Source organism: Dipteris shenzhenensis, chromosome 27, assembly GCF_047967505.1.
Source record: "Dipteris shenzhenensis isolate YYH24624 ecotype China chromosome 27, Dip_SZ_1.0, whole genome shotgun sequence".
NCBI lineage: Eukaryota > Viridiplantae > Streptophyta > Polypodiopsida > Gleicheniales > Dipteridaceae > Dipteris > Dipteris shenzhenensis.
The window spans coordinates 52332754-52354547 of record NC_141622.1 but is presented as its reverse complement, the minus strand read 5'-3'; the positions used below and the strand labels follow the sequence as shown (position 1 = coordinate 52354547).

General features: G+C 41.9%; 2 protein-coding genes across 2 annotated transcripts; one reads left to right on the top strand and one right to left on the bottom strand.

Annotated features, from left to right (window-relative positions):
• Nucleotides 1-1124: 1124 nt before the first annotated feature.
• LOC147884489 (uncharacterized) lies at nucleotides 1125-3900 on the bottom strand. The gene is made up of 4 exons (XM_087398205.1): nucleotides 3856-3900; nucleotides 3654-3775; nucleotides 3346-3456; nucleotides 1125-1241 (listed from the first exon to the last, which is right to left on the bottom strand). The coding sequence occupies exons 2-4, from the start codon at nucleotides 3756-3758 to the stop codon at nucleotides 1125-1127; spliced, it is 333 nt and encodes a 110-aa protein (XP_087254331.1). The 5' UTR covers nucleotides 3759-3775; nucleotides 3856-3900.
• A 13961-nt stretch (nucleotides 3901-17861) lies between these two features.
• LOC147884488 (phytoene synthase 2, chloroplastic-like) lies at nucleotides 17862-20990 on the top strand. Its single transcript, XM_087398324.1, has 6 exons — nucleotides 17862-18398; nucleotides 18504-18554; nucleotides 19016-19188; nucleotides 19272-19507; nucleotides 19912-20104; nucleotides 20199-20990. Exons 1-6 carry the CDS (start codon nucleotides 17939-17941, stop codon nucleotides 20385-20387), a joined length of 1302 nt encoding a protein of 433 aa, XP_087254450.1. The 5' UTR covers nucleotides 17862-17938; the 3' UTR covers nucleotides 20388-20990.
• Nucleotides 20991-21794: the final 804 nt, after the last annotated feature.

Genomic DNA, 21794 nt, shown 5'->3' with positions numbered 1-21794 from the left:
TCTTCAATAATGGACTAGAGAACGTGATGCATGGTCGGGAAAGATCTTGCCTTTTCCATTGGGAGCAAAGCCTACAGATCCACACCTCCCAATACGTGCATAAGAGCTTCCAAGATGAGCACAAATGCCTGTGCCACCAATTGTGGAGGTGTGCATCGATAGAGGAGGATGCAACCACACAGCAAAGGTACATTCGGGCTTGGTGGGCCACAGGGAAGGTTTCTAATTCGAACATCTCTGTGATGGATTGTTGGTTGAGCTGGTGGCATGTTCGATATCTGCATTAGCGAAAGCACTTTGTTGGTGTGAGTATCCATTCACAAATACAAAATTTTATTTTCCCACCAAATTTTGCAAACGAACCACTCACTGTACTTCACTCTTCATAGGACACGAAGGACATATCGCACGTGCCCATGACAACTCTTGCTGAGCATGTACATGCAAGTTGGTTGGCTGCCAAAGGATTCAAGGGGACGTTGAATCTGTATGATGCATGTGTCAGTGACTTGGCCAATGCGTTGTTGCAAAGCACTAAGAGACACGCATTCATTGGAGGGAAGTACCATGGTGCCAGCCCTAGTGCAGAGAACCTTGCAAGATGAGCTTAGCAAGGGAAAAGCCCCAACCCATGCAGCAACGTTGAGGATGGTGGAGGGTGTCATAAGCGGCACTCCTATGCATCAAGAGCCTGAATTTAGGGGCAACAACATAACAATGGCTCGTAAGTGTAAAAGCATCAATAAGGTGAGAACAAAGGAGGAAAATGCCACTCACGGGCTAGAATTTGTGGCAACAAACTAGCCTCACAAGAAAGGAGAAAGACAACTCAACTTTGAAAGCGTAGTAGAACAAGTGGAAATGGAGCCCACGACGGTCGATACATCTTTGGAGAAGGTGATGGAGACTGAAGTTCACAATACCATATGGGCAATTAGAAGGATTCCACCATGCACTAGAGTGCAATGTCAAGGATGGCTAGGGGCACAATAGGGGAAGTGCAAGAAAAATATCAAGAACAAATCAGTAGGAGTGCCAGCTCCATCCTTTTTGGGGATGATTGAGAATGAGATAAAGTCCCTAGAGATGGGAGGATTTGTTCTACACAAAGCCCCGATAGAGTGTCATTCAAATGCATTTGCACCAAGATATTGACCGGGAGTCTCAGAAGCTGCAGCTACAAGGATCAATTTTGCCCTTGCTCTAAAAGCAATAGTAAAGGACCACACAGTATTGAAAGCCTTGAAACATGAACTTTTCAAGATAGAGACTAAAAACTCTAAAGTGATGGGGGAAAGTTATAATGTCGACATTGTCAAGAACCCAATATGTAGTTGTCGAGATTTCATGGATCAAATGACGGAGGGGAAGGCTTGCATGCAAGCATTTGTATTTTCTATATCTCCACGTGTTTGGGATGGATGCCAATGCGAACATGTTCATACACCAACCTATGCTTTCATATGACAATTTGCAAGTCATTTTTGGCAACTGGAGAACATTTCCCAAAACCCCAAATATGTAGCAAAACTATTTATTTGCTTTTTTCCTTGAAACATAATTCCAAGCGCAATTATGTATCATACACCAATATCATGGACAAATTTGAAGTATTGTGTCCTTTGTAATGTTGGGTTCAATTCACAAAAAAAAAGTCTGATTAGCATGGACTTGAATGCATTGCTTGTTCTTCTTTTGTAGAAGTATTGTTGTTCTTAATGGTTTCTTCTTCTTACACAAAATTGGAGCACAAACCTTAAACCATCATTGTTAATTGGCCAATGATTGCAAGACCCATCATGCAAAAAATAAAATGCAAGGCTTTTGAGTTTACAAAGCACATGCCGTGTACAATTGCTAAAGACTAGAGAGAATGAGAGAGAGAGAGAGAGAGAAAGAGAGAGAGAGAGAGAGAGAGTGAGAGAGAGAGATAGAGAGAGAGAGAGAGACAGAGAGAGAGAGAGAGAGAGACAGAGAGACAGAGAGAGAGAGGGACGGAGGGAGGGGGGTTAGAGAGTTATATGCACTCACGCGCACACACACACAAAGAGAGAGAGAGAGGGGGGGGGAGGGAGGGAGGGAGAGAGAGAGAGAGAGAGAGAGAGAGAGAGAGAGAGAGAGAGAGAGAGAGAGAGAGAGAGGGAGGGAGAGAGAGAGAGAGAGAGGTTTTAATGTGGTAGGAACAATCCCAAGATGCCTCAAGGCATACCCCACAATCCAAGTGTTGAACGAGGTAGTTAATAGAGCGAGTGAGAAAAAGCGAGCGGGCCCAATGAAGCGAGCGAGTTTTTTTACAATTCCTCCAATGAGAACAAATTTGAAACCAAACTTACTATAGCAAGATGTTGTCATAATAAGCATACCAATAATCAGACTTACAATCCACCCTATCTTTCACTTGAAGAACATAAACTAATTACCAAACTCATAACATAGATGACTATTGAAATACCACTTCACCTGCAAAATGCACTAGACCAAAACTTTCCAAATGTGTCCATGGTTCACCACAACAATTATCAATCTATGAACAAAATGGTGTTTTAAACCATATTCTAATCCCCCTGACATTCATCATCAAGAAAGTAGTTGCGCGCATGTGGTTTACCTAATTGGCACTCATCATATCTCTTGTCGGCTGTCATGAATCTTGCCATTTTTTCTGCATAGCATGGTAACAAACTACAACAAAACATACATTTCAAAGGAAAGTAAGTCAAAGTGGAACAATGAAAATAATTTCCAATAAGAATAACTTGCCATCCTTATGTGTTATACAAAAGACAATTCGCTACCAACAAAAAGCAGAAAAAATCAATTGCTAGATCAAGGCCTTACAAACACTATCCAAAGCATCAAAATTTGTACTTTCTTGATTCAAAGGCACCCGTAAATCTTCACTATCTACCATATTATAAAGATGCTAAATAACACTTTCAAAGTCCTCAATTTTAGCATTCAAAATATATAACAAAAAAACTTAGGGCCAGTAGCATACTACTCATCAAAGGGGTTTGTGATAGGTTCCACTCTCTCTTCTTCCCCCTCTCCATCATGCTCTGACCTGATCCGTTTTCTAGAATGATCTACCACAAGTGGCTCAACAATGCTAGCCACAATACCGTTGTCTAAATCAAATGAAAAACAAGGCCTGCCAATGGCCTGACAAGCATGCATAAGAGGGGCTGTACCATAACCCATCTCTAGAACCAGCCCTCCAGAAACACAGAGAAGAGACATAATGCAACCCACAAAAAAACTACTCCTCTCTAGTCCACCTCGTGCTAGCTGAGAAGACATCGGCACGATTGTCCTTGAAGAGGGAGGTATGTGATGAGTCCAGACATCTTCACATGGATCAATCAAAAGCTGTTGGAAAAGTGAAAAGCTCTCCTCCCAAAAAACTGTTGGATTCTTCTTTGCTCTACGTATTAGAGCTAATACTGAAGATTGCATCTGGAAACCACATGGAGAAAAACATGTATAGTATATTGACTTCAACTAGCAAGCATTATAGCATGAAAGATGGCAAACATAGCATGCATAGGACTTATACTTCCAAACATATCATGCATAGAACTAACGAGGAGACAATTGTCAAAGACACTTTTATCATGGAATGCAAACAAAGAATGCATGGAATGGTAGCTTACCTTAACACTTTTATCATGTTCTCTACAAAATCCATATGGAAACTTGTCATGAATGATCACACGTCTGACAACCTCCAAGCCCTGGACATATGCAAACCGTTCCATCCAACCAATACATTGTCCTGCAAGCAATTAATTTTATTTAAAACTAGTAGAATGGAAACACAAAATGTGAAATGTCAATTGTGGTATTGTGCCTTACCTGCCAAAGGACATATGCATGCCAACCAACCACTATCAGACAAAGAAGCTGATGCAATTGCAAGCCCATGCCGCACATGGTCCTCGAGCAAGACATTCCAAGTAGGAGTGGATCCTCTCTCATCAAGTGGATAGCCAGATGGAAAATCAAGCAATATAAAATCTGAAGCCCACTTCACCTTCTTACCCATCCTCTTGTAGTCCTGATCTCGACTAGCCACTGTAATAAAAAACTCATGCAAAATAGCATACTTATCATTTCTTTTAGAGTCAGCAAAGTCTTTGCCCATTGCAATGTAATCTCCAACTGTACAAGCAAACAAAGGTGTGATGCCATGGGCCAAGGAAATGTCAGGTGACTGTGATCGATGGAACACGTATTGCTTCACAAGTCCCGAGATTAATTCTCCACCTATATGCAAAAGCAAAACAATTACAAGTAAAAGTAGTGTTAAAGGAACAACTACATCTGAAGAACACAACACCCTTACCTGCACTCTCTATGTGATCCATTTCATGCCACATAGGACTAGATGGTCCCTCATCTAGAAAGAGAACAATCATAAACTTATTAATGCAATGTCAAAACGAATTGAAGACAACATCAACAAACAATCATATTGTATCTTCCTTACCTTTTTCTGTAGGATGTTCTTGTTTCTCTTTGTCTTTCTTATCTCTCCTTGAGCTTCCCTCCACTTTGTGCTTACTTGCTTCATTGGCTTTTTGTGAAGCATAAGTATTGTACAAGTCTCTTTCTCGCACCAGTACTTGTCCTTTAGGGAAATCTATCCACCAGGGACAATGTGCTAATTCCCATTGAGAGAGATGGTGCATGCCCGGTGGATACATGCATGCAGCATGACCAATCTCCACCCAACTCTTACACAAATTTGGAATGTCAGAGATCCTTTTCTCTATTGCTAAGTGGGAGAGATATCTATCAACTAAGAAACAAAAAAAAAAAAGGATGTCCCAAACCATCAAAAATTGTGTAATTACATGAATCAACAGCACAAACGTAGACAAATGAAAAATGAACCTTCAAATGAATTGACAACATACCTATAAACCCCCCTATGGGCAGCCATGTCCAACTTAGATAGTCCATCTCCTTTTTTTCCACCCTTGCTCTCCATCTTTGTTTCCTTTGATCTTAGCACCACAAACATATGTTTTCTCCCCTCCAATTTTATATCCTCCATGTATTGCTGCAATGTGTAATCCTTAGGGGTATCCAAAGGCATGCCCATTGTTGTGATCACCCTCAAATCTTCAAGCACTTTCAATGACTGTCTCTCCACCTTCTCCAAAAATATCTCTCTACTAATCCACCTAAAAAGTAAAAGTTGACGCAATTTTATAATAAAAAAATAAGAGTCATGCCATTGGCAAGAAAGAAACAAACACCATGAAAGATTATTTGTATTGGTAGAAGAAACACACCCTCTGTACTCAAGGTCGCCCACAGGCATGAAGTACATGTCTCGCATAGGTTTAGTGGCTTCTAACAAAGAAAGGAAAATATTTTTTTTTTCTAATCTCAAATTAGACTTTGCAATGAGTTGGAGCTTCTCCAATGTCACGCAAGAGTCCGTACCATCAAAGCGCAAGGCAAACAACTTTTCCAACCAAGCCTCTCCAAGACCAGGATCTATACAATTCAACACCTATCCAAAGATGACATGTCAGTCACTTAACTTTAAAATAAATGCAACAAAGTATAGAAAATTCAATTCACACCTTTCCCATCCTATCAGCAATTCTCTTTTGAATTATGGTACGCTGCTTTCCTTCTGCTTCTCCCCTTTGTTCTAAAGGTAGCTTTGTAGATATTTTGTCCATTGCTTTTTTAAGCTCTGTATTGTACTCAACCTACATACATAAGTTCCAATTAGAGAAAGCAAAGGAGTGATAAAGATCTAAGCATCAATACAAATGCAACATTCTACCTGGAAGACAAGCCTTGCTAGATAACCTCTTGTCAATGGAAACCATGGCTTCTTCCCTTTACTCTCTTGAGCCCTCCAATTCTCTATTGATTTGATCTCACTCGAAGACAATGTTCTCATAAACACCATAGAGTCACACTCACAAATGTTGTGTGCATTTATGAGTATGTTCCTTAGACTGGGTTTGATAATGGCATGTTCATTCATGCTAGAAAACAAACAGCAAAGTACACAACCCAATCAATAAATGCAAAGTAGCATAAAACACAAATGTGGAGAAGATTCAAAGAGTCCATGTACTTACGAATTTATTCATTGTAGCCCTGCCAAGAGAGCAATCTCACTAATTTTCCTTGGGTCAATTATTGTGCATACCACTCGTACATGTGTTTTCTTGTTTGTAGGAAAGATTTCCTTGATAACACCCATCCATGCAGTGGTCCTATGATTGCCCTCCCAAACAAATAACATCTTTTGCGACATAAAATGAAATTCAGTGTTAGACATCACATCTTTCTCAAACTCCCCATCCACCTCTCTCCAGGTGGGAGACCAACTCTTCCTCATATCATCTGTCACAACTATCTCCTCTCCATCACTCTTGCAGACAGATACAATGAAAGACCCTTTCTTTGGGAGATAGCCCTCCACTTGAAATGTACTTTTGAGTGAAGATACATCATCACGAAGTCCTCTCACTCTTGCATAAGGTATCAACCTACACAAGGGAATGCGAGGACACTGATTTGAATCAAGCATCCTACATTTGCCAATCACATCACCTCCTCCTTCCACCTGAACTTCACTATCATCCAACTCAACCTCCTCTACTCTTGGACCTTCATCTCTTTGAGTTGATGATACTTCACCCTCTAGACCCACCACACTTTCTTGCTCTTCTGTTCCACCTACTGATGATTCAACATTGTGATCTACTTTTGTTCCTCTTGTCACCTTTGTAGAATGTGCCACTTGAACTTGGAATAAGAGGAATTGACCATAAAGGAGACACCCGTCAGAATAATAGACAACGAAGATTGCTAAGCACAAACGAAAATGAAATATAATTTGCTAAGCACAATCATATTTCATAAAGGAGAACAAAGATTGCTAAGCACAAACAAAGCCAAGATTAATGGAAGCGCTACCATTGCACCATGGATCCCCTTGAATGTAAACGTATAGTAGAGCTCCCACTACCGCGATTGTGTGAAAAATTGTACCTCCCATCTTTGCATGTTCCAAAGAGATCTTCAAAGAGATTCAAGCTTCAGACAATGACACCTGAGGGAATTTGCAAATTTGTTGTCAAGCTCGATTTTGGCCGTGTTGTCCATGGAGTTCGCACGTCCGATTTTCTTTTCTTGCAGGCGTGGCATCTCCCTACACGGTCTTCAAGGGACAATGGACACTCAGGCCACTCAGGCCACTCAGGCCACTCAGGCCGAACCTCCACGCACTCAGGCCACTCAGGCCGACTCTACAAAGGCTTGACAACCAAGCTCTTCTCGAGGAGAAGCCCAAGCTGATCTTTTGCCTCTTCACTACGCTGCTTCAAAGAAGGCAACCTTTGCAAGCAAAGAATGTAATTACAGAAGCTAAGACCATTGTAGGGAGAGTGTGCAAGCCCACGAAATTCAGCAACAAGCCATGCAAGCGATAGAAAAATCGGGAAGATGCAGTCACAGCAAGCATTTTGTCTCTGATGCGAAAATGTTCACGGATAAAGCTTGTAAATCCCCTAAATCCACATGTCCAAGGCTAACGATTCACGAAATCTCCACAGAGACCATACGAGATGTTACAACTGAAAACAGCATGCAAAGGGACACAGGACTCAGGAGTCGAAGGCAGGCAGTGCACCCAAGTCTTGCTTTGGGCTTGAAGATTCTCCATTATCTATGGTGGCCACAAGCTCTCTATATTCTACTACTGTGTGTAATCGCAATATATATATCTTGCTCTTTTCCTTCTTCTTCTCCGTCGACTTCGTATCGTCTGCTTCATCTTCTCTTCCTCTCTTCATACGTAGCTCCATTGACTTCGTATCTTCTGCTTTTTCTTCTTCTCCATCGACTTCGTACGTTCTGCTTCTTCTCCTTGCGCTTCTGATCATCGTCCAGGATTCATCCCATGGATCCATTGCTCTCCGAGCTCCCAGCTTCTTCTTCTTCTACCCTCATCCTCCCCCCTCGTCTCCTCCACTACCCTCCAGCTCATGTAAATGCAAAGGCAAACGATCCACTAGCAAAGGCAGTCCAACTTCCTTCCTGGACTGCCTGGGGCAGCAAAAGAGGCAGCGCGTCAGCTCATGTAAATGCAAAGGCAAACGATCCACTAGCAAAGGCAGTCCAACTTCCTTCCTGGACTGCCTGGGGCAGCAAAAGAGGCAGCGCGTTAACGCGCTGCCTCTTTTGCTGCCCCAGGCAAGTCCAGGAAGGAAGTTCCTGCCAACTTCCTTCGTTATAGCAGCTGCTTCTTTCTCTTCTGCTAAGTCCTGAAACCGACCAGAGGGCTTTTGGTTTTCGTTATGGACTTCAGCCAGTGCTCGACGATCTCGTACTTCTGTCTTTACGAGAATACGCGCTCAGCTACTTCTCTTCTCATGTTTAGTAGAGCATCAAAAATCATCCGACATTTCACTCCTCCATTCCATTTCACGCTTCCGAGCCTCGAGCAAAAGAGGACTGCCTTCCTTCCTTCCTGGACTGCCTGGGGCAACAAAAGAGGCAGCGCGTCTCTTTTGTTGCCCCAGGCAGTCTTAACGCGCTGCCTCTTTTGTTGCCCCAGGCAGTCCAACTGCCACCACAACGAGTCACCTTTGAACTGCTTGTGATTGATCGTCTTCCTCATCGTTCTCTTCTAAGAATCTATACGAACATGCTTACCCTGCCCCAGGCAGTCCAGGAAGGAATTTGGATAACCTTGCTCGCTGTGGTGGAACTTCCTTCCTGGACTGCCTGGGGTAGCAAAAGAGGCAGCGCGTTAACGCGCTGCCTCTTTTGCTACCCCAGGCAGTCCAACTGCCACCACAATGAGCCACCTTGCTTCATATCTCTTTCGGCTCACTTTGCTTCATATCTCTTTCTTACTTGCACTCTTACCGTTACGCTTGCCTCCCTAGGCTATGGTCGTTGAATTTCTGAAAAGAAAAGAGGAGTACTTACCTCAAAAGCTCTTTGCTCGTTGATGTTTGTTGAAGGCCGCAAGGGGGTCGATGTCATTGAAGTTTGTTGAAAGCACAAGGAGCTTGATGTCATGGCAGGCATCTCGAAAAGGAAGGAGTCGACATCGCTAAACTTTTGAACTGTGGGAAGATGAGAGGGCAGGAATGGAAGGGGGTGGGGAGTGTTGGAGGAGTGTTAGGAGCATTTGGGGGAAGCTTCAAAGCTGGAGAGAAAGAGAGATAAAATCGCTTCAAGGCTGGAAAGAAAGAGAGATAGAATCTGACCCAGCCCACCACGCCCTTCCTCATAATATCTCCAGATTTTGTAGGAGATTTTGTAGTAATGATTTTGCAGGCGATGGTCATTATTAGACAGATTTTGCAGGCGTAGCCTTTAGAGAAACGATTTTTGAGGGATTTTGCAGGCCTGGTCATTATTAGATGGTAGGAGAAGACCGCATAACTAACACCTTGTAATAGTGAGGAGAATGTCACCATGTAATGACTCATGATGGAAATAGTAATATTGCTTGTTCATGCAAATGTGAAGTAAACTAACACATTTCGATAGTTTTCATTTTAGATATGGATTTGAAGATACTACTCATTCTAACTATTGCTAGTAAAATATAGTAATTATAAATCTTTAATTTTTCTCTTGATATTTTAGTCTTTCAATACCAATATATAAATTTGAAAGTTACTTCTCCTTTTATTCATTTATATTAAATGTACACTCTTACTGAATGAAATGCATGGAGGCGTCATTCAAGTTACTATATGCATGAAGGCATCTTGTTCAAAGATTACCATTATTCTAAACAAATAAACACGTATTGTTCAATAAAGACCTGCAGTTAAACGACCACCTTGGATGCTAATAGTGACATCCATTTGCATTCATCCATTTGCATTTGACACTTACAGAGACGAACTTTCTTCTCTCCCATAATTCAATGTAGTGGCTCTTTCAACACTTCTCTTTGCTCCATTCTCTTCGGTCTCCAACACATCTATGCCATTTCTTCTTTTGCCTCCCTGCTTTTGGACCCTTTATGTAGCTAGCTTTTCACTTGTTCTTTGGTTGGTGTTGTCTAATGCTACATCTTGGCTCTAGATGAGTCATCACTTCAAGAGCGGCATAAATACCGATTGGCAGTATCAAGATGGCCAAAAGAAGCAGGCGGTGATCGATGAGTTAAAACGAAGATACCCTAATCCGCCAAATGTGGAGTTTAATGACAATTATATGCGAGAGCGCATGGGTTTGGTCCTGAAGCATCGTAGATTAACCTTGCGTACTTCCATCACAAAGGGGTTGGCTAAACCCAGCTGGGCAGACAAAGCTGATTGGAAGTACTTCAAGAAGCAACATAGGGACCATCCCAAAATGTTCGAGGGCCAGAGGAGGGCTGCGAAGAGATGGCTGGATGTCGTAGGTACTTCGCACTTTGGTGCAGGCGGACGGTATGCATTCGAGGCAATCGTGGTAAGTCTACTTCTTCTCATTTAATGTATTGTTCTATTTGTTTTACTTACATATTACATGCACTTTAGCTAACTCTAACTCTCGTAAATTGGATCCATAGCAAGCTGCGATGGGCCATCTTCCTACAGATGCAGAGATGCGATGCGCATTTTGGATAGGAACAAAGCCATGGTTCATTGAGCAAGAGGCAATGGGAGCGACGGTCGATTGGGCTGAGGTGGCTGCTCGCATGGTATAAGTTTACTCCTACTTGTAATCTCACTTTTTAATTTAAGTTCCAATCTAATTTTCGATTTATATGGTTCTCTTAGGGTCAAAGCTCAAGCGCCCCATCATCGGAGGCAAGCGATCAATAGGGTCAAGGATCAGACGCAGGTGGCGACGATGAGGGAGAAGACGCAAGTGTCGAGGACCAAGGAACAGGCCAACAAGACGAAGATGATTCGGATTCGGATGAGTAGTAGTGGTAGTAGCATTTTATATATCCGCTCGTTTGAGCAATTTTGTATCGCCCTTTCGAAAGGGTAATTTTGTTACAAACACTGTTGTATATGTCCGACATGTAGATGCATTTGTTACTCATCATTTCACAAGAACAATTTTGTATCACCCTGCAAGCAAGGGAAATTTTGTTATAAAAAACTTTCTTTTGTAATTACAAAAAAAAAAAAGGATTAGTGGGGCTAAACAGGGCTTCCTTTAAGCCCTGTTTAGCCCCACTAACCCTTTTTTTTTACTCCTGTTAATCGTCGCTATATAGCGATGTTTACCAGTGTCGCTATATAGCGATGATTAACAGTGTCGCTATATAGCGACGTTTGTACCGTCGCTATATAGCGACGAATCCAGTGTCGCTATATAGCGACGATTTATAGCGACGGTCCTTTTCCGATGCTTTTAGCGACTTTTATAACGACGTTTGCGCCCGTGAAAAAAAAAAATTTAATGTAAAAAGCGTCGGTATTTTCGTCGGAAAATGGCCTATGCCTTGTAGTGCCAAAAAAAACTCGCTCCAAAACTCGCTTGAAAAACTCACTCCTCGCACACACTGAATGTAAACTCTAAAGAGTGTGGAGTACCCCCCTCATTTTCTCATTCTTTCACATGGCCGAGGAATACCCTCCATGTTGATGGTTTCTCAACACACAATCATTTTACTTTTCATATTGCTTTCTGAATCTTGATGGCTAGACAACTTTTGGGTAAAAGCAATAACAATCCAGGACAAACAGGGATTGCCTATCCACCCATATGAAACTATGAAATTCTAACACCAGGTTTTGTTTTTGGATAGTGGTAGGTAAGTGGACCCACACCTCAAAGCTTCATCTACCTAACATATTCGACCTTTACATTCTTATTTACCTCAATTGTACTCAAATTTTGTAAACACTAACATGAAGGATTTTTTTCCAAGGTATTCTGAGTTGTGATAAGGGGTAGTTTTATTAGAACACACACACACCAAAACCTTGTTAACCCTTGGCCGGGTAAACCACGTGCCTCAATGTTCTTTCACTATACTAAGTTTTATGTAGGAAAGCTGGAACAACTCCGTAATACATCATGGCCTTTAATAAGGACTTTTTGGGATTGATTGGTAATGTACATCAACTTCTCCTTTTTGTTGGAATTTTAATTACTACACAATCATTTTGCCTTGTGTGTGATTCTTTCAAGATACTTATGCAAATTCTAATGTATTTTGAAGTTTTTTTTGTGACACCATGGTCAAAAAAGCAACTTTCACTTGGATTATGAAAGAAACCCTTTTAAAAATGCTTATGATGCTCCTTTTGGATGCTAATCTTACTTTATTACCTTATGAGCACCACTTGGTGTAGGGTAGGACACCAGTTTTGATGGGTGCCTTACCCTCATCATGTGGTGTCCCCATGAGATAGGGAGGGTACTCACACACACACACTTGGTGTAGGGTAGGACACCACTTGATGGGTGTCCTACCCCCATCATGTGGCATGCATGTGCACACACTCACATTTTTCTCAAAACAAAAGTCACACGCATATGCACACATCTCCCTAACTCTAACCCCAAAAACACCACTTTGTTGTAAGTTTGATAGATTTTGAAAAACACCATAAAGGGAATCCATTCATACACACACACACATGTATGCACACACACAATATTAATCCTTAATTTGTCACACACACGTGCTCTTAATTTAAAAAATCCCCCTTTCCTTTAAACTCATAAAATTGTTCTTAAAATAATTAATTGGCCTTTAATTTTTATTGAAATTTTAATCATCAATCGCTTATTCATGTTGGCATGAGCCCCTTGGGCCCCTTAACCTAACCCAAAGTAAACCTCTTAAATATAGTACTATAATACCCCTAAAAGATACACCGTCCTTGACCTTGCTTGTCGGAGTATTTGTGCTGCTTTACTTCATCGCTTTTTTCGTTTGCACTTAGTTGAATTGACACTAAGTCGTAGAGTTTCTACTTACTTCTATCCTATTGGATTACCACCACCTTTCTTTGTCTTGGGGGCTTAATGCTCACTGCTCATGAGCTCGTTTTCTTTTCTTGGCAATCTGTTGCACTAGTATTTATGTGCTTTAATTGGCTCTCCCTCACACAATGCTGCCTTAAATATAAATAAATATATATATATATATATATATAATTTGCATTTTGATTCCTTTACACTTAGTCTAATTAATTAATTTTTTTGTTACTTAAATATTATATCTTTCTATTTATAGCTCTTTCTATATATATTACTCTATTTTTTTCTAATTTTCTCATGCTTTATCATTCTTTATTTACAGATCACACACACACACACACACTTGTGTATACATTCACACACGTAACCCCTTCACTATTTCCACACACTTACTGCCCACTCCCTTACCAAGACGTTATAACTGCACCTTTGCCCTTTACGTAAGCCTATAAAGACCTTACTTTGCTTATATCTTTTGGTCTCCCTACCCTTCCCATCCCTTTTTGCTTTATTGGGTGCTTCCTTTCTTCATCTTACTTCATTTCATGTGCACTTCCTCCTCCAAAAGCTTTCCTAGCTTACGTTCTCCTTCATTGTACTTTGTCCAAAACCCATGATCTTACTGCAGCTTACTAGTCTACAACCTTACTACTTCTCTCGCCCGGTACATTTCCTCTAACTCTTGGCTCTACCTTCACTTGTTCCATTTTGCTCTATGAATGACGAAATGCTGGTTTACTTGTGAAAGTGAGGGATAAAGGAGGATCAAAACACCATGAAAGAGACATGAGATATGAAACACTCAATCTATTGCAATGTATTCTAATGTGCATGATCAACAATACATAATAGGCTTCTTATATAGAGAGAGCCTTTTGAATAGTCAACACTTGTGGGATCCTCTAATCCACATATCTCCTTGTGGATGTCCTCAATCCACATCCTCACATCATGTAGTCCACATCCTAGGGTGGCTACTTTAATTATTTCCTATACCATACCTTAGCCTTTAATCTATGTGCTCATGGCACCATATCTCAACACCTCCCCTTGGTGCCATGATTCATTGGCTATCACAAGGTGGTTAGATGTGAGTTTACATTCCATCCCCTCCCCTTAGTGCATACATTCCTACTTAAGGTGGCCAAGTGTGGTTTTTACAAGATCAAATCCCACCCTGGGTGCTTACATGGCTATTCTCAGGTGGTCAGGTTTCATTTACAAACATGTGGGCTAAAGGTGGCAAGGTTTTTTAATTTCTCAATGCTTGATGTTGATTGCATTTGCTTCTTTGCCTAATGTAGCTTGATGCATGATGCTTTGTTCTACCATGTGCCTTAATGCTTTATGTTTGGATGTCATGTTATGTGCTATGGTCATCTCATGCGCTTGTGCTTTTGGCATGCGTTGGTTTTCCATTTGTCGCAATGGTCTTACCATGAGCTTCGTTTTGATTCAATGGGAGTGTCTAATTGCTAACAATAATTTTGACTTGACAAACACATAGAGCTCAAAAAGATGATCACTTTTCCTTTTTGGAGTGCGCACAAATTCTTCCTGGATTGGAAGTTATGGCTTGTCGAAGATTTATGAAGAAGAGGTGGCCTAATGATGTGACATAGGAATTCACATGCTGCATGCAAAGTGTGCTTATGATGTATGGCATGGCCTCCCCCTGTCATGGCCTCCCCCCTGCTTGGAGTACCACCACCATTGTGCCAATACACAAAGTAGGAGATCCCCTGGATACTATGAATAACCGCACTCTCATGATTGGTCACACACTAGCCAACATTTACGGGTCAGTTATAGAGAGAGGTCAGCTCCTACACAGAGACATGCGAGCATCGAGCATTGGGAGATGCTCGATTTTGGAGACAGCATTCCACTCTTGATCATATCTTCACTCTATGGGTAGTCATTGGCGAGGCGAGATCAAGATCCCATAAATTCTACACGTGCTTTGCAGGCTTTCAAAAGGCCTTTGACATTGTCCCACAATCTTGCATTATTAGATAACTTCAGGAGATGTAGATTCTAAATCTCATGATTTGGGGGGTGATGAAACTGTATGAGTAAAGGAGAGGAAGAGTACATGCCCCTAGAGGCTTGTCAGACCACATCGAGAGTAGGATAGGGGTGAAGTAGGAATTCCCACTATCACCAACACTATTTGGGCTCTATATTAATGAGATCGCGACGTTCATTGAGCACCTAGGAGGGGAGGGATCGCGGGTTGCCAATTTGAAGATATAGATACTATTGTATGCAAACGACATAGTCCTTCCACCCTCTTCAGCAGCAACAACAAGGTTAGAGAGACGCCTAGATGCCCTAGAGGTGTTTCGTAGAGAGAAATACTTGACAGTTAACCTTGGCAAAACCCAGGTTATGATTTTCAACACCTCATGGCTAGATAATGCTTCACCTATGTACAGTCCTACACCTACTTAGGGGTAGTCTTTACGGGGCCAATCATCATGATGAACCACGCAGTCAAGACACAACTTACACAAGGGCAAGGAGCTCTAGCTCAATTAGTGTGGCACTGCTTTTAGGCACATTTTCGGGACCCTTGATGTAGGGATGACTATTTGACATGTTGGTGAGGCTAAAGCCATGTACGCGGCACCGTTCTTGGCGTGCAACTTGACAGTGACCAGGTGGCAACGTTTTGAGAGGTTGCAGGTGACTATGGGATCCAGGATCATTCAAAGTAAGCCTTCAGTGCCCCAAAATATCATATAAGCAAAGTTTTCCATGACATCGCTCAAGATTGATGCATCTTCCAGATGGTTACTTATCTTCATAGGGTTAGGCCTTACCTAGAGGGAGGCTACCGAGGGTGGCATTGGAGTCATCTATATAACTAGCTAAGAGTGGGGTTTGCATGGCCTAGTATGCACACATTTCTAGATGGTTTGACATCCAAGGTATTCAAAGGATCATCCCCCCCCTTTTAGTATAGCTTGGATGCCCCTAATCTCTTGGCCCCATGGGATGAGATCAACCGTTTATACAATTAGACCTACTCCATCTTTATACATCATAAACTTGGAGGGGGGAATGGGAGTTCCCCACCAAGACCCAGTTCTACCACAACCACTTCCAGAGAGTATCGGAGGGTGGAGTGATCATCAAATCCCAACATTTGGAGGACTGGTGAGTCTCGCATGCCCTCAAGATTGCCATCAGACAAATGCGAGTCTCATCCCATTAGCTGAGGATCAAGGCAAGGAAAGCCATAGGTACATAGGATCGAGTCAAAGAGAGCCATAGGTACACCTAGGGAGCAGTGGCTTTGCAGATTATGCACTTTGGGAGAGATAAAGATGGCACAGCATTTCCTTATGTATCTATCCAATTTACTATGAGATCCGAGGATAGTAATACTACCTCTTCCAAGAAGGACATGGTTTTGGGCCTCTCTTCCTGTTGATTCGATTCAAGGCCCAGGTCTGTGTTGGCCTCTACTTGATGGAGATGCGATGACATAAAGAGACCCTATTACGGCAGATCAGAGAGCGTGAGGGGGAAATGCCATAGGAGACAAGGGTGGATTGAGCTCAATGACACATCACAGATTTCTATGCATTCGAATCTTCCTCTCAACATGTTAGAGTAGAGGAGTAGGAGATCAAATGACATGGGGGTAGTATGGATCAATGGAATGAGACGACGACGAGGAGGGATGCAGCCAGAGATGCAAGAGCCACACACGATATAGCAATGGACCAAAGCACATATGATTGAGGTCCAGCCCATCACAACTTTACTTGGTGGAGATTGTCTAACCAGAGGCCGTCAATCTCGATATGGCCCACTAGATAGAGAGATCACACAAACCACGCCCCCCGACACAGCACGAGACAACCAAACAGACACAGATACAAGATATTTTCACAGCTCACATGAGAGACACCATGGCACCTAGCTATGTATTCTGACTTTGACTTTGGGATTGAGTTTTAGCTATTAGCTTCTAGTTTTGAGCTTTGAGTCTGAGTCTGTACTTTTGAGCTTAGTTTTCTATAGTAAAGGCCTTAGTGAGCTCTTTACCTCTACTCATAGCGGCCTGTATGAGCCTGTGCTACTCTAATATAGTAATTTGTCTCATAGGCCCACGAGGCCTCTCGAAGATGATAATACCATTCCATTAGAGGGTGCTTTCTTAATTAGGCAAGTACAAGATCAACATCATCTTTTACCAATACACATGTCATCACTCCATTGATGCAATCTACTCTACCAAAACATAATTTATCTCCATATCCTAATACACAAAAAGGTCACTCTTCAGGTCGGGCTTTTGACTAGCGTCGTGCTCCATGTTTTCCATCTTGTGTGTGTTTCACCTGGCGTCTCCACCAAATGATGTAACACACAAAAAGAACAAACAAGAAACTCACAGCCAAGATCATGCAAACTGAAAGGCGCCCGTGTAGTGAGGCCTCATCAATGCTTTATTACCATCCAAAGGTTGTTACAACAACGACTCTTAGGCATGTTAAGTTGTGGTTTTACATCTACCCTTAAAGCCTAGAGTACATGGTAATTACACGTCACGACATCACTCTTCTCACATCACTCTAGTGCTCTATGCCCCTTTTTATCAAACTACTTTACACTTACACTTATGATGACATTTGAAAAGGCAGGGCCTTAGTGGGATCCCCGCCTTGTTTTGCAAAATGTTTGTATTTCTCTTTTCTAATAGAAATTTCCTTTTTAGGCAGAAAAAAAAAAAGCCAATTACACGTGGAAACCCATAAGGCCCATCTTCTGACCCAAAATACCCTTAGATATTGAAGCGGGTACCATTACGGAATATTCTTAGTAGTAGTGATAGACACGTGTGAAAAAGTGAAAGGGGAATCCATGGAGGATTGGGATTCTGTGTGGATGAGCTGCTTTTTTATCTTCTCTATGTTATCGTCTTCGTTGTTGTTGTTGATGATGTTCAGTAACGAACGAATGCAGCCGCCCGTCCTTCGAAACAATGCAAGCTGCTTTTGCTTCCCTTCGCGTGCCAGCAGCTGCTCCCGCGGATTTCCTGTCTCCGCCCACAGACTCCAGTGCCTTCGACCCACCACGAAATCCTTTCGATCCACAACTGCTGTTTCAGCGCTATCACCTTACCTTAGCCCCCAAACCCCAACGACATAGACCGTGCCAGTCCCAGACTCGCGTGTCGAAGAAACTTCATGGGAGAGTTTCTTGTGCAGCGACGGGCAATAGCGGGGTAATGGTCGAAGATGACTTTGGGACGGTTTCTCCTGCTCGCTCGTCCGAGCAACGCGTGTACGATGTCGTACTCAGGCAGGCAGCAATCATGTCAAAACGGGCTGAAAGCAGCGCAGTCACGAATTTGAATTGGGAAAACTCCTCGGAACTGCTCAAAGAAGCTTATATGAGGTGTGGGGAAGTCTGCGCCGAGTATGCTAAAACTTTCTACCTAGGTAAATACTACCAACTTCTTCATTTATTTTCCTATCCTGTCTCAATGCAAGAACACGATGAGAACTTCGATTTCATCTTCAGGAGGTCCTATTTTCTGTCTTCAGGAACAATGCTGATGACCCCTGAACGGCAAAGGGCAATCTGGGCAATCTATGGTGAGTTGAGCGAGTAGCCATCATCTCATGTTACATGATGCTTTAAACGTGACTGGATTGTCCGTTGTGTAAGCGAATCACGTAAAATACATTATGTGGGAGCCTGGAGGACAGAGTTTTCAACCAGACGAGTGTGCGATCCAAACAAAGAGGATGTTTGGAAGAATTCAAATCAATTCGTAGTGCCACAATGTGGATCCGGAGGCTCCATCCCAAAGATTGCTTTGACACCATATTTTGCAGCAGAAATTATCGAGTCAGCCAATCAGTAGATGACTATTTGGGAGGTCCTAGTAATCAAGAACTTCTTCAAATGCACTTCTATTGTTTCCTTTGTATTGTGCCATTATTGTCCACGTTGTTGACATTGTGCTGAAAACTTAGTCGACCTTCATGATTTAATACGAGAGGTTCCTCCTCTACAAGTAAGGAGAGAAATAAATGAGAGCGAATTTGTGCAGTGTGGTGCAGGAGGACTGATGAGCTTGTGGATGGGCCTAATGCTCCGCACATAACTCCAGCAGCCCTCGATCGTTGGGAAGAGAGGCTAGAGGATATATTTGATGGCAAACCATATGACATGCTGGATGCTGCTTTAGCAGATGCAGTTGCAACGTTTCCGGTGGACATTCAGGTCAGTGGCATGAATTAACATTTTTAGTCAGCACACGCCGTGAGTAGTTCGAATCTTTGGAACTGAAATGTCCTCTGTCACAGCCTTTTCGTGACATGATTGAGGGAATGCGGATGGATTTGGTAAAAGCTCGGTATAAGAATTTTGACGAGCTTTATCTTTACTGCTACTATGTTGCGGGAACTGTGGGCTTAATGAGTGTACCAGTGATGGGTATTGCCCCCGAGTCCAAAGCGACCAGCGAAAGTATTTATAACGCTGCATTGGCCTTGGGAATTGCAAATCAATTGACAAACATATTACGAGATGTTGGAGAGGAGTAAGTATACAAAAGAGAATTCGTAGTTAACATATCCTCATTTATTATTTTTGGCATGACATCTTCTTTTGAAATAATCTCTCCTTTTTCAAGTTGTCATGTCTGTACTTCCCTTGTTCGAGAGTTTAGGTCCATAAAAGTCTTACAGCATGCCGCGGGATTTCTCACATCAAGAACAAGAATTGACCGGAATTGTTCATATTGTGCCATTGTACATCAGGATGCCCAGTTATGGCATTCGTTGGAGATAACTGGATTTTTGTTCCCTTAGTCCATTCAACGCATCTTAAACCAAACTAAGAAAATCTTTCTTTGTTTCCTTTTTATCTACCGTAAATTAAATGTGGGCACCGCTATCTGCTTTGATATTAGCAATTAATTACTAAGTATCTGTTCTGGACCAGTGCTAGGCGTGGGAGAGTTTATCTTCCCCAGGATGAGCTTGCACAGTTTGGACTATGCGAAGGAGATATATTTGCTGGCAAGGTGACAGATTCTTGGAGGGCCTTTATGAAGGACCAGATAAAGAGAGCACGCATGTTTTTCAATAAAGCTGAGAAGGGCGTTCTGGAACTTGACAAGGACAGCAGATGGCCGGTACGCGAACAATAACAATATATTTTTGTCATTTGATACGATTAATATTTGCAAGCATATTACGTATTTAGGCGACAATGAAAATCGTCTGCAGGTGTGGGCTTCCTTGATTTTATACCGGCAAATACTGGATGCGATTGAGGCGAACGATTATGACAACTTTACAAAGCGCGCCTTCGTACCAAAGTCCAAGAAAATCCTCTCTCTTCCAGTTGCTTATGCCCGAGCTCTGTTGCCTCCCTCATCGACCCGTCGGGAAACAGGCAGGAGCTCATTTGAATGATTGGAGTCTAGAGGGAAACCAAGCTCCGAGGCAGCTCAATTTAAATATTTATCTTTCTTGATCAGTCGTATTGTACAAGCAACATCTTGGAGCAAGAGCGCACGCGAGTAATTTGGTGGAAGCTTAATGCCTTTCAGGTAGTCCTCACAAGTGCTCCATAATGGAGTTGTGATATGCAATGATATGGAGCCACAATATGCCATTGCAAAATCAATGGTGTATCTTCATGTGAGGAAGAAATGCTCTTTTGGAATGCCTCCCTTGGTGTTATGAAAAGACGTTTGAATCTTCCTTTCAATACATTCTTAGGATGGTTTTCCACCTAGCCCTAGAGTGTCCTAAGGGATTCTAATTCTTCAAGTTTAGGACCATTTCCTATTGACCAATCCTTAGTCTTTGCATAAGACGAGTCTTAGTCATTGTCTTAAAGTGTTCTTTATCTCTCTTGATTTCCTTAAGACCTCAAAGTCTTTTGATCCTTTGTCTATGACTATGACTCTATGGAAGGAAAATATGTATTTGCAAAGTAGTCATCCACTATTGCAGACCTCGAAGAAGATCAACTTGACTCACTTTAACTATAAGGCCTAAACTTTTTGGGCTCATATTATACTATGAATTATAAGTTTTCCTTAGCAATGGTTTGTGTTATGTACCAAAACAAATGAGAAATGTATTAATGATTGCAAGTGAGAGGAGGGACATGTGTACTCTCTCTCTCTCTCTCTCTCTCTCTCTCTCTCTCTCTCTCTCTCTCTCTCTCTCTCTCTCTCTCTCTTTGTGAAGTCTATTTTGATTTATGAAATAGAAAGTAGCCCTCAAAATGAGGACATCCAGTTACAATTCCAAAAGATAGTGGTGTTGGACAAGTATGTAGAGTAATCTAAGTCATGGGCATCCAAACAATTAAAAAATGATTGTCATAGAGAAGCCGAGTAAAACTAATACTTAGCAAGAATTGGCTCACCAAATGCTCTATGGTTTCTGTTCTTCCATAAAGTCTAAGATTGTATTCCAACCTAGCAAGATTGAGTCCAAAGAGCCATAAAAGCTTGCCAAAGGAAGCTTTCGAGAAGCATGCTCATAGGAGTTACCGAAGGAAACGTAAAACATCATGAGTCTCTGGACGCCTATTCCCAAACTTTGAGGGAAGAAAAAAATGAGTGAAACCTACTAAAACAGGCATGCATATGCATCATCACCATCATTGAATTTGAGGCCTATTAGTTGTCTCATAAATTCTTAAATGTTTAGGGTGTGTGCTTGAAGATGTGTCTCCAAATAATTTCTCACACATGCTCTACTTCTTAACAGTTTTTAAATTATATTAATATGATGAAAACCGCTAAAACAAGGGCACCCATGCCAAGAACAATAACGAGTAACCAGTGGGAAAAATGGACAGAC

Bases quoted from the DNA above. Each gene is read 5' to 3' on its own strand.
- LOC147884488 (XM_087398324.1), top strand. From the start codon at position 17,939: ATGCAAGCTGCTTTTGCTTCCCTTCGCGTGCCAGCAGCTGCTCCCGCG. The intron at 18,399-18,503 runs GTAAATACTACC...TTCTGTCTTCAG, and splicing joins TGCTAAAACTTTCTACCTAG to GAACAATGCTGATGACCCCT. The intron at 20,105-20,198 runs GTACGCGAACAA...AATCGTCTGCAG, and splicing joins ACAAGGACAGCAGATGGCCG to GTGTGGGCTTCCTTGATTTT.
- LOC147884489 (XM_087398205.1), bottom strand. From the start codon at position 3,758: ATGGAACGGTTTGCATATGTCCAGGGCTTGGAGGTTGTCAGACGTGTG. The intron at 3,457-3,653 runs GTAAGCTACCAT...TGTGGTTTCCAG, and splicing joins AACATGATAAAAGTGTTAAG to ATGCAATCTTCAGTATTAGC. The intron at 1,242-3,345 runs GTCTGGACTCAT...TCATGTTTCAAG, and splicing joins TGATTGATCCATGTGAAGAT to GCTTTCAATACTGTGTGGTC.